Raw genomic sequence first — 13115 nt, 5'->3', positions numbered from 1 at the left:
AAGAAAAAATTTGAATAGAAATATTTGTGCCATATCCTGTGGGTGGCAGAATGGTCAGGGAAGAATAGAACCACAAATTTGGCACCCAATTTCCTAGCAAGACTTAAACATATTTATGAGACTCAGAATGTCAACTCTGTGCACCTTCAGAGAGGTGCTACTCGGTGTTGAAATGAATCACTTCCAACTTGTAAGGGAACCAAGTAGAAATTAAAAGGAACATTTTCTTGTCATACTGGCCAAGGAAATCAGCTGTATTCTTTCTGAACTTAGCTTGGTCTGAGGGGGAAATTCACAGTTCCTCTTCTAATGCTGTTCCCTTCAAAAAGTCAAGGGAAGGTTGCCAAAAGCATAAAAGATATAAAACCCTACCTTCTTGAGATACATAGTAAAATCAAAACACCTTAAATGATGCAGTGATACCATTTATACAAAAGTTAAAATGCTTAAAAGTATGTTATACATTACTTAGTAATACATATAATAAATAGTAAAACCATAGAGACATGAGAATAAATAAAAGCTTAATATAAAACAGGAGCTATCTCTGAGGAATGAGAAGGAAATAGGATGAGATGTGCATTGAAAACTTAAATAATATTTGTAATATTTTATTCCCTAAGACGGGTTATGGAAACAGAAGTAATGATTATATTCCATATGCTTTCTGCGTGTCTAAAATAATATACAATAACAAAAAAATAAACATACAAAAAAGTCAAATGATTGGGATTTTTCCTTTTGGACACCCTTCTTTCCAGGTTCCGTAAGATACATGTTAGTAATTAAGAAACACCTACCTGTTGGAAATTATTAGTTTAAAAGAATATGGCCACTGTTCATCAGATTTAGCCAAGCATAAGCCAAAGATATTCTTGCTGATTAAGCAAGAAAACAGGAACCTAGCAGAATAATTTCACCTGGGCCACTGAAGAACATAGTCTTTCCAGTTTTTAGAGAGGGTGTGTCTATTGGTTTTCTCAATCTTATTAACTACATTAGAATAAGACTCATTGATTCTCATCAACTATTCCTTGATGAAAATAGTCAGGGAAATGAATAGCACAAACTGTGAATCAAGAATTTCCATCAAGGCCAGGTGCGGTGGCTCATGTCTGTAATCCTGGCACTCTGGGAGGCTGAGGTGGGAGGATTGCTTGAGCTCAGGAGTTCAAGACCAGCCTGAGCAAGAGTGAGACCCTGTCACTACTAAAAATAGAAAAAATTTGCCCAGTGTGGTGGTATACACCTGTAGTCCCAGCTACTTGGGAGGCTGAGGCAGGAGGATTGCTTCAGCCCAGGAGTTTAAGGTTACTGTGAGCTAGGCTGATGCCATGGCACTCTAGCTCTAGCCTGGGCAAAAAAAAAAAAAAAATTCATCAAAATGGAATCAAAGGAAGAATATGAGTGGTCAGTTTGTGTGATAGCAGTCCAGGATCTACTTTCCTTACCACACTTCTATTCTCAGGGAATCAGTATTAGAGAGGAAATATCTGCAAGTCATTGGGTGTGGTAAAAACATCAGAACCTGAGGTCCTTTCTGCAAATGATCTTAGTTCCCTTAGTGTAAAAAAGTAACCAATTTAAAAAGCCCAATATCCTTTTCTCTGTTTCTTGATTACTTTCTTAGGGTGATCAGTACTAGAGCTAAAATAGTCATTCACGTTTTCCTAAGGATTCAGCATTCATATGGGTCCAGGCTCCTCAATATTAAGATTAATGTTGCTATGGGAACTCTTAAAAGATTAGACCTAGTAGGGGCCATCTCATTTCTAGCCAACTTCTTGAACTTCCTAATAGGGAAGAATGCTTAAGACACTCACTCATCAAGAGGAAGGGAAATCAACTAGAGTCAGATGAACTACAGCAGAGATGGGCAAACTATAACTGGTGTGCCTAATCTATTCTGCTGACTGTTAACAGGCTAAGAATGTTTTTTTACATGTTAAAATGGTTGGAAAAAAATCAAAAGAACAATATTTCATGACATATAAAAATTATAAAAAATTCAAATGTCAGTGTCTAATAATAAGTAAGGTTCTTATTGGAATGCAGCCACTTCTATTTGTTTACGTATTATTTGTGGCTGCTTTTGTGCTACAGCAGCAGAAGTGAGTAGTTGTGACGGAGACTGCAATGCCCCACAAAGCCTAAAGCAATTGCTACGTGGCCATTTACAGAAAAAGTGTGGCAATCTCTGAACTAGAGGAAAGCTAATATAGAAACAATGCCGCAAGCCTGGTCCTGGACTTTTGCCATTTCTTCTTTGTGAATGGGTATCAGAAGTTTGGCATTGCTAGGGTCCTTTTTCTAGACGAGGAGTATTGTAGAATTGTTCTTTTCTAAATAGAATCATTCATCTAAATTTTTCCCCTGCTCAAAATTCAGTAGTCACACACTCAAAACCATAGATGCTAGTGCACATAGCCCTTCCAAAACATACTGGGTGGCTCATGACACAATTTCAGATGTTTAAAGGTGCCATCTACTTGGAGAGAACTCTAAGCCCAAGAATATCTTAGGTAGCTCATGTCAGTTTCTTAGTGAATCCACAAGAGAAAGAATGGAAGAACTTTCAGAAGTAGCTAGGATGGGGGAAGGGTTGATTAACTGAAAGGACAGCAGGTAAGAAAAGAGTCCTGTCTGCTCCCACCCTGTGACCAGATTTCCAGATTACAGTTATAGAAAAGAAAATGAATAAATTTTAAAAAGTCCTCCAAATTGTTAAAAATGACAGGGAAAAAGTTTTAAAATTAAAATAACGTGAAGGAGACATTTTAGAATAATAGCAGAAATGAGATAAAAGCTTGATAATGGGAATTGAAAAGTTAAACTTTAAACACTAAGTTGAAATTCCTAAAGCTAAGTAGCCCTTTCACTGTGTTTTTAAATTCAGACACTATGCTTCCATCAGAGTAGTATTAAAGAGGGCAAAATTAATATTAAAATTTTAAAAAAATGGACCACTCCTAGCTGCATGGTCTAGACAACAGAGATGCCATGACAGAGCTGTAACTGTGACATTTGTCACCTAATAAATGATCAAACATTTTGTCTTCTCACACCTCACCACTCTCTGTTAATGGGATTTGCCAGCTTGAGGTCTGAAACACTGTGTTTATAGGGTAGAGACAATGGAAAGAAATGGTAAGGCAAGTTAAGGGAGATTATTAGCATCTTGGGTGTTTGAGTACCAGCACTACACATATCCTTGAGCTGTCAGGATAACACCTACTCTCTTGGACTTAATGAGCAGGCATTGACAAATCACTTGACAAGAGTACAGAGGAAATGTCTGTTTAGTTCACTGATGTTTCTCATATACATAAGGTAGTGTCTGACACATAGTACATACTCATTAAATAATATGTTCAAAAATAAATTTCAATTTAAGAGATAAAAGTTAAAATATAATGACAAAGAATTTTTTGAGAGAAGAGAAAAATACTGATGTGCATTTAAAATTATGCAAGTTTTAGAACAAATGGAAAAATAAACAATTATCTGATCAAGTATTCCCAGTTTATAGATGAGAAAATAGAAGTCCTGATATACAGCAAAACTGTAACTAGAATCTAATAGTATCTCTGGTTTCAATAGTTTTTTCTACTATATCAAATTATTGTTAGAAATCTTATTTTCTAGTAGTTTTAAGGTACTCTAACTCTAAAGTACAAAAACAGTATTTATTCTCCACAATAAGAATAAAATAAGCCATGGCTAAATTTAAAGTGCAGAAAATATAAGTCCACATTAAAATAATAAAATGAAAAACCTGTGTGCATTTATCACCTATTATAGTTTGTAGTCTGTTCCCACTAGAATGATTGTAGATTTCAAATATTACTTGTTAGTGTCTTAAAATCACTCCATTTAGTTGGATATTAGTCAATCAATTCTGATTATCCCATTACTAGCCAGTGGTTTAGCATATGAATTAAGCATGAAAATATAATCATAGGAAAGTAAATATGTATGTGATTAAATAGAAGTTTATTTCCCTGATGATCATTCTGTTTGGAAAATATAAGCTTCAGCAAAATCTAATCTATATGATTTTCTGATTTAATCACTAACTGATTTCATTTATTTCTAATTTAGTTTCATTCATCAAAAATTCAAAGTCAGTTAAATAATTCAGCTTCATTAAACCCCTTATTATTCCACGGTGTCATCTAAAAATTAAAATGGTCAAATATGATTCACTGGATATACTTTTTTGGTACTATAATACATTAAATTCATTAGATTTTTGGGTCATTCACATCTACCATTTTTCAGAAATCAATGATTAGATTTTATTAACAGTAGTCTTAGTACACCAAGAGTTGCCCGAGATGATCATATGTACAAAAAATGGTAAATTTAATTCAGGGTCTTTCATAATGCAAAATAATCATTGTCTAAATAACACTTACATAACAAGTTATTTGCTTTTAACATTTATTTTGGAGACAATTTTTGTAATATTTAACATCAGGAAGAACAATTATTAGTTCCCTCAATTATCCTTCTACATCTACTTCACTCCTAAAATTTAATGACTATCACTCAATAAAAACTCATGACAGAATATGTCTTTCTGTTTGTCAGTGGTTCTCAACTTTGGCTGCACACTGAAATCAACTTGAGAAACGTAACAGTGCCTGGGGCCTACCACCAGAGACTCTGATTTAATTGGCCTGAGTGTAGCCAGTGACTCTAATATTTGGCAAATTTGAGACTCACTGGATAATGTGATACAATATCCATGGATTTCAAGCTCTTTGATGAGATCTACATTCAGTTCAGTCAACCATGTCCTGTATTTTTTTAAAACAATCAGCTTTCACAGTTTAAAGAGATCTAGTGTCTGGTCCTAGATTATCTGGATAATTGCTTCAACTCATCACTCCTCTTAGCTATAAAAGCATGAGAACTATTACTTATTTCTAAAGTCTGTTACACTATCATTCCCATGAAAAATTATATATCTTTTTTTAAAGACAGCACAGTAATTTATCTGTGAAGTGAAATAACACTAGCAGATCATTAACTTGGTACAATGAATGCATCAAGCAGCTGTTACTTAGAAAATAGAACATCTGTTAAATGCCATTGGAGTCACTATTCACTGTCATTATAGTTATAGCTATAATTTCTGTTCTGCACATTCTGCTTTCATGAAATTCTTTTTATTTGACAATACATTATTAATAAAAAGTCAGTACACATTGCTATAAAATACACTAATGTTTTATGTTCTTTTAAAATTTATCATTATATTATTCCATCACATTAGCCTAATAGTAAAATATGTCCTAAACCTCTAGCCATGATAGCATAATATAGGGCCCTGAAAAAGAAATTAACATCATATTTCATCACATTTAAGACATATTAGATTGTATGATGCACCAATGATTTGATTACAGCTGGTGTGAATCAAAATAAAAACACTATCACATTAAAGGTAAATATAAATTGTTTCATCTCAATTTCAGAAACCTTAAAATGTGACAAATTCATATCTTAGAATTGCTAATTACTAATATGGTAATTTATTCATTTTATTCTTGTGAATATATTGCATAGCTAAAAGATGAAAGAACTCTCCCCCATTCCCAATGACCAGTAATAGTATAATATTTATGTAGACTGAGTAAAGGCAGAATTCACTTAGGTAGGGGGACCTTTTAAGATACTTTTTGTGGGTGTGTTAGTTAACCCTTCATCCAAATTAGAGGGAAAATGAATAAGAGATAAAGAACTAAAGCAGGGATTTAGTAGCATCCTAATAAAGGGAGGAGAATATATAAAGAAACGGTGCTAAGGCACACATTTGAATAAATGTGGGGCTGAGTGAAAACAGACTCTATAGAGCACGCTACTCTTAAGAGATTAAAACTTAAAAAAAAACAGGGTAGAAATAATAGAAGATCAGATAGAGAAGTTATCATGAGAATCTAAGTCCCTGGGAAATTCCAAGAAACTTGTGGAAGGCATTGGAAAATTTGTGAAAATGTGAAATGAGTGAGGAAGAGTGTTGAGCCCAAGTGAGCTACATTTCTCTACCGCTGGAGGAAGTCATCTGGGATGTGTTCCTATGGGACCACATAGTTATTCCAACACTTTTACATTTCAATAAAATTTTAAAAAATGCTTCCATCATCATCAATAGAGATCAACAGAGCAGATTTTTCCCATCCTGCTACTGCATCAGTGATATGACTTGATGAGCTCATGGCTGAATCCTGAACCTAACATGCCATTTAATGTTTCTATAATCAATTTCACCTGTAGATATGGGGAATGAATCAGAAAGTATTTTTCATCCTTCCCGTGAACACAGGATGTGTCTTCACTAGAATAAATTAAATTCATTCCACCCATTAATTTATTGTAAGGAATTTATAGTAGCATTTAAAATTGTTATGGCTAAGAAATAGACAACAAGTTTGTTTATTTGAAATCATGGAAGTCTGTGCTTAATATTTAGACTCTTCTGGAGCTATAAAATGTTATAAATTAAATATATGGAAAATAAATAAAAGTATGTTAGAGTTTGTGGCAATTTATATTTAAATTGAGTTTACTCATTTCAGACATTTTTCCTATGTCATAAAATCCCTTTAAGTATATAGTTCACATTCAACTGCTCTTGAATCTCCTGAAAGTAGTCTTATGACCATGTCATAGGTGAAAATAAAACTATGTGCACACAATCTTGCTTTTTCTTGAGCCTCAAAATCAACACTAGAAGCTGTCACATTACTATATGATTTAAAAACCTAAAAGATCTGAGTTATAACTTAGCCAATTTAGTTATTGAATTTGAACTTGCCCCTTCAGAAGAGTAGACCTTCCAAAATGCTTTTCACCCTTCACCCCACAAGACAGAAGAAGGCATGTGTGCTGAAGATTAGATGCTTTTGAAGGGGAGAAATTGTCATGTATGTTCAGTTCTTTCTGCTCATATCACCTACCTCATAAATTAACTAGCTCTCTTAAAGAGGAATGAGTAATGGTATAAAGAGAGTGGCCAAAGCAATAGCTCTAGTTTAGTTCCCCAGATGTCTGCAGGTGCAGACCTTCTTCTGTTATGATAAATTATTAGAGCAAGAAAAAATGGTTCCTCTATAACCTCATAAAATGTATGCTTTTAGTTTAAAATAAGTACCCTATATTCCTCTTTTGGTAGCCTTTTATCCCAAATTTCATCCCTTCTAATTGCTTTTTACTTTGTCTTTAGTCAATCCACACCATCCAATCATTTATGATAAACTACAGCTTCAAGTGTCACCCCTTTCTTGAAGCCATTCATGCTTATCCCAGCCATGAGTCATCTCTTTCCAAAAAATTATGTTCCTCATTCATACACTGCTGGTGGGACTGCAAACTAGTACAACCTCTGTGGAAAGCAATATGGAGATACCTCAAAGAGCTACAACTAGAACTACCATTTGATCCAGCAATCCCATTACTGGGCATCTACCCAAAGAAAAAAAAGACATTCTATAAAAAAGACATCTGAACTAGAATGTTTATAGCAGCACAATTCACAATTGCAAAGATGTGGAAACAACCCAAGTGCCCATCAATCCATGAGTGGATTAATAAAATATGGTATATGTATACCATGGAGTTCTACTCAGCCACAACAAACAATGGTGATCTAGCACCTCTTGTATTATCCTGGATAGAGCTGGAACCCATTCTACTAAGTGAAGTATCACGAGAATGGAAAAGCAAGTACCACATGTACTTACCATCAAATTGATATTAACTGATCAACACTTATGTGCACATATGGTAGTAACATTCATCGGGTGTCGGGCAGGTGGTAGGGGGAGGAGAGGATGGGTATATTGACACCTAAGGGGTGCAGTGTGCACCGTCTGGGGGATGGACATGCTTCAAGTTCTGACTCGGGTGGGGCAAAGGCAATACACATAACCTAAACATTTGTACCCCCGTAATATGCTAAAATTAAAAAATAATAAAAAATATAAAAAATTATGTTCCTTCTAGTATTATATGAAATTATTTCCTTGCATTTAAGCTTTTCTCTGCAGCTACACTATAGGCATGATTAGAATAGGGAATGCAGAGATCACTTCCTTCCTTATCTCTGGTAGTGAATACCACAGTGCAGACTGGATATTAGGCACCTGATATACATTGACTATTGATATTTAAGTAAGTATGATATTTAAGTAATTTAAATATCATATTTAAGATATTTATTAAGTCATACCTTTGATTAAAACACATTTGAGGAAAAAATAAAATATCTATTAAATTAACACAATATTTTTCCTAACCAAAATAGTATTTATGCAAATGATTAAATTCCAGTTTATTTTTAAATACCACATATAAAGATTTAACTCTAGTTCTCATTGTTTAACAATCAGAATGTAAATTTTCCTGTGAATCACTTTTGACCATTAGCAGTTACAAACCATCATAATGATCACTGCTTTTTACAAACACATGTTCATGATGGTGATAAACAGCTTTTAATTTTATCTTATAATTTTTGAGGAATTTAAAAAGACACTAGAAATTATCCCACATTTCTTATTTTATTGTCTCCATTAACTAAATGAAATATCATTGGACATCAAAACTTCTCTGATCTCTTCTGAGGTTTGGAAATTTACATTGCCTTTAATTGCATTGCCTGGTCTGTAAGAAACAAAAATCTGTGTATGCAGTAACTTTTTACATTGACACTAAAACATAATGTCATTTTTATGAATAAATTTAAGAGATAATTAGTGATCCAAATATAAATTAAGATTCAACTTTTTGAGGTGTTACCTTTTGCGAATAAATTTACTGGCATGATAAGTCACTAGACTGGAATATAGGAAATGGAAAATCATCATTTATATATTTTTCCATATCTTTGACAAACTCATACTTGAATATAAATTTTCAAAGGATAGGAATTTTGCTTCTCTACCATTTTACCCACAGCACCTAAAACAATGGCCAATATCTATGGTTGTAAAGGCTGTATACTACACAAGAGTGAAGAAAAGGATTGAAAGGGTTGAAATCTAGTCCATGTCTGCCCCCAACTCAAGCTCCAGAGGAGGGGACTGTGTCTACCCAAAGGAGTTAGTTCTCATAATTTTCCAAAAAAAAAAAAAAAAGAAAAAATTGAGTAGAATTACCTATGATTCTGTTACAGTAATAACTGGCATCTAGTAGGAGCTTAGTAAACATTTATAATCGCTATATGAAGAAATTGATTTTATGAATTGCTAAGCTCACTCATGTGCAACAAATGATAACTACATTACAAATAACCCTATGCATGGTGGCTGATAAGTTCATTTGGCATGAATTACCTTAATTTCATGTCCTTTTATATTGAAAAATACAAACATATGTACAAAATAGTATCTTAGGATTGAAGAAACGGTGATTCTGTCTTGTATAGAAATTTTTCATATAATCTTTCAACTTCATTTATTCCCCCTGCTTATTTGATGTCAAAGGCAAAAGCAAAACATTTATGAAGTGATTTTGAATGGGCCAGGACCTGCTGGTGTGGAGGAAAGACAGTCACAAAGACTACTTAGGTATATTATGAAGATAGAAAAGACATGATGAGAGCATCTAGGAGTAAGAAATTAGATGTAAGCTGGTCTTAACCACCTCTCTCTCTTTTGTATGGACCACCTCAGTTGTTTTCTGTGCATTTATTGCATTTGACTCTTTGCACTTGGGCATCCTCTGCTTTTTTCCTCTTGCTCCTACTCAGCAATTTTGTCTTGCTTTGGCTTTGGCTTTCTGTGATGAAAATATTGGCTCCATTTGCAAATGGATTTTTAGCTCATTTGCCAATCACAACCTCTATATCACTCAGTTAATCTTGAGAAAGGATCTGTTGGGCTCTGGCTCTCCTCCTTGTGAATGTTTCATGTTTTCTAAACCAAGTCTTAGGAAATAGTCATGCTCTCTTACAGGAATTTATTTTGGGATACGTGGATAGAATTGAGGTTTGCTAACCTGGATTTGGAAAAAAATAGATGTTTATTTTCATTCACCTAAGACTGAAATTAAGCATTTTCTCAATTTTAAATGTAACAAACCCCAGTAATAGCAGTACCTGTACCTTTGTCACCAATAGAAATGACAGATAATTTTATATCATGTTCAAATCATTAGATATACTTAAAAATGCCAGTTTTGCTCATTACTACTTTGAAATTATCTTAAAGACCCTATGCTAGATCTCGTTAACACATTAATAAAGAAAATATGTATTACCACAGCATAATTAAAAGATATTTTGTAAATTGTATTTTGGTATAATTGGTTTCATTAAAAATCATATTTTATACTTTTAAAACCATTATTATGAGGAGTCCTTAAGCTTCACCAGATGCCAAAGAGGTCCATGACACAAAAAGGCTGAAAATTCCTGCTCTAGAAATACAATAGCACCATACTTGCTGAATTTTCTAAAAGCACTTCCTTATTTGCAGATGGGTTTTCAAATGTCTACCTTTATCCATGTACAAATTAAATAAATACAAATATATTTATTTGGACAATGTGTATATTTATTAAACATTTATAATCATGAATAATAAATGCATCATGTTAAGTGTAAATATATCTTCATATATACCAAATAATGAAACTGCAATATGTATGGTATGATTTTTCATGGTTCATGAATACATGGTTATAGATTTAAACTTTCGTCAAATTTTAACATAGTAACCATACATGCAGACATCCGTAAACATTAATTTTTAAGGTCACAATACATTACTTGAAACTCAATGTTATCTTTTTCACAGGCTACTCAGAAAGAGATTGAGAAACAGAAGGTTCACCTGAAGAGTGTCACAGAGCTAGGGGAGGCCTTAAAAACGGTTCTGGGCAAGAAGGAGACCTTGGTGGAAGATAAACTCAGTCTTCTGAATAGTAACTGGATAGCTGTCACTTCCCGAGCAGAAGAGTGGTTAAACCTTTTGTTGGTAAGACTGGAAGCTAGAAACTTTTCTACCCCTCTCTGTAATAAGAAAAAAAAATACATAAGCATTCAGTAATAGTAACAGTGTTTGAAAATTCTTCAACTATACATATATACTGGCTCTTAATTCAATATCTATAACTATATTTTCACGTATTTTTCTCCAAGTTTCTGCTGTAGTCTATGTGAAGTCTCAGTTAAAAGTAATTTGAATGATACTACATTTTTGTATGTTTAAAATTATAGAAAGTAAGGCAAATTCTTTGAAACTATTGTCTAACCAATTATGTCATGGTATGTCTTTGTATAATTAAGGAATACCAGAAACATATGGAAACCTTTGATCAGAATGTGAATCACATCACAAAGTGGATCATTCAGGCTGATACACTTTTGGATGAATGTGAAAAAAAGAAACCTCAGCAAAAAGAAGATGTTCTTAAGGTAGCAAATAAAATATTATGAAAAGTAATTTCAAAATGCACAATTATATCAATCATCTTTGTCTTAGAAGATGCCAAGCACTTCTTAATAAGAGTAAAACAATCCATACTTCCCTCCCTCTGTCCTTCCTTTCTCCCTGCCTTCCTCCCTCTCTCCCTCTTTTGATTGGGGATTAATGATATTGAAGAATTTTGTAATCTGGATACCTGTCCAAATGCACCTCTCTGCTAATTACACCCAATTTAAAATCTGCTCCAGAAATGGATTCCAGGATGTATTTTGGCATCATATTGCAAATTCCTGCCAATTTTAGTGGTTGTACCACATTCTCATATCTAACAGAAAGAATAGTTGCCCACTGTCATGCATTCAGCCTGAGTCAATCCCTGAAATCCAATCATCTGGATATTTTACCTATGCAATATCCAACTCTCAGTAATTAGTCCTAATGTTTTTCAGCTACTTTCCCTCCTGAGCACATATTTAGGTTGTTCCACAACTATTAAATTCAGTAAAGATAAGATAAAATAATACTAAATATAAAATATCATGACTGCTGCAGGCAACATAGAGAAGTAAGGAAAACATCCCTAGTCATTTCTCAGACTAACCAAGCATTTCAAATAGACATGCATCAACCTATTTTATGGAAGTTGGTTTTTTTCCTCCCTTTCTATTCTTTTGCATGTGTTTCCCCTCCCTTCTTCTTCTCTCTCTCTTTCTCTCTCCCCATCCCCCTCCCTTCCCCAACCCTCCCCCAGAATCCCCTCCTTCCATTAATTACTAACTTCAAGCCCTGTCTCTTACTCATGGAATATAGCGTTTAAAGGCCGAACTGAATGACATACGCCCAAAGGTGGATTCTACACGTGACCAAGCAGCCAACTTGATGGCAAACCGTGGAGAACACTGCAGGAAAGTAGTAGAGCCCCAAATCTCAGAGCTCAACCATCAATTTGCAGCCATTTCTCACAGAATTAAGACTGGAAAGGTAGGAAGATCTACTCCAAGGTGGAAACTAGTGCTAAATGATCTCATGCGAAGGTTGCGCAGTGCTCTGAAGGGGGAAAGCAAGCCCCCCAGCAAGGTTTGCAAAAGGAAAATGAAGGCCAAAATGTATTTAAGGAAAATTTACCACTGACTATCATGGGAGATCAATCTCTCTCTCTCTCTCTCTCTCTTTCTCTCTCTCTCTCTCTTTCTCTCTTTCTCTCTCTAATTTTTTTTTCTGCCACAGCTATGCTAGAACTGCACTCTGCATTCGTTTACATATGTACTTTCAGGGGTCACCTACAGCAAAGTAACAAATCGCATGCTGCAGGCCAAAAAAAAAAAAAAAAGCACAAAAGACATCTATCAAAAGAAAGCACTGCTGATATATTTTGCCAAATATAACATTGCTTGTATGTAATGTAGATTAAATATCAAAAATGAGGCCTTGTACATCTCCTGCACGATCTAGGATGTTTGTACCTCTTTCCTGGTTGTGCACGTATGTGTATTTAACTTGCTCTTGCTAGTTGCAGACACTTACTATGACAAAATCCATCAGGCTATATGAAATGTTCAAGCCATGGAGACAAATAATTGCAAAGCTTATATATCCTAATTTTTGTAATTTTATATGTTCATTTGTATTTATTCTATTTAATGAAGAACCAGGGGATATGGAACTTTTGCATGATAGCCT

The 13115-nt window shown here is 34.2% G+C and overlaps 1 protein-coding gene across 1 annotated transcript in view; it reads left to right on the top strand.

Annotated features, from left to right (window-relative positions):
• Nucleotides 1–13115, top strand: part of DMD (dystrophin) — a 2517447-nt gene that overhangs the window by 1090135 nt on the left and 1414197 nt on the right. Inside the window, exons 33-35 of the mRNA XM_012638704.1 lie at nucleotides 10806–10985; nucleotides 11297–11425; nucleotides 12246–12416. Coding sequence (XP_012494158.1) covers nucleotides 10806–10985; nucleotides 11297–11425; nucleotides 12246–12416 — 480 coding nt within the window. The remainder of the gene's footprint in view (nucleotides 1–10805; nucleotides 10986–11296; nucleotides 11426–12245; nucleotides 12417–13115) is intronic.

The sequence above is a fragment of the Propithecus coquereli genome, unplaced genomic scaffold, assembly GCF_000956105.1.
Source record: "Propithecus coquereli isolate 6110/MARCELLA unplaced genomic scaffold, Pcoq_1.0 Scaffold132, whole genome shotgun sequence".
NCBI classification, from domain to species: domain Eukaryota; kingdom Metazoa; phylum Chordata; class Mammalia; order Primates; family Indriidae; genus Propithecus; species Propithecus coquereli.
This window is presented reverse-complemented; position numbering and strand designations above follow the sequence as displayed.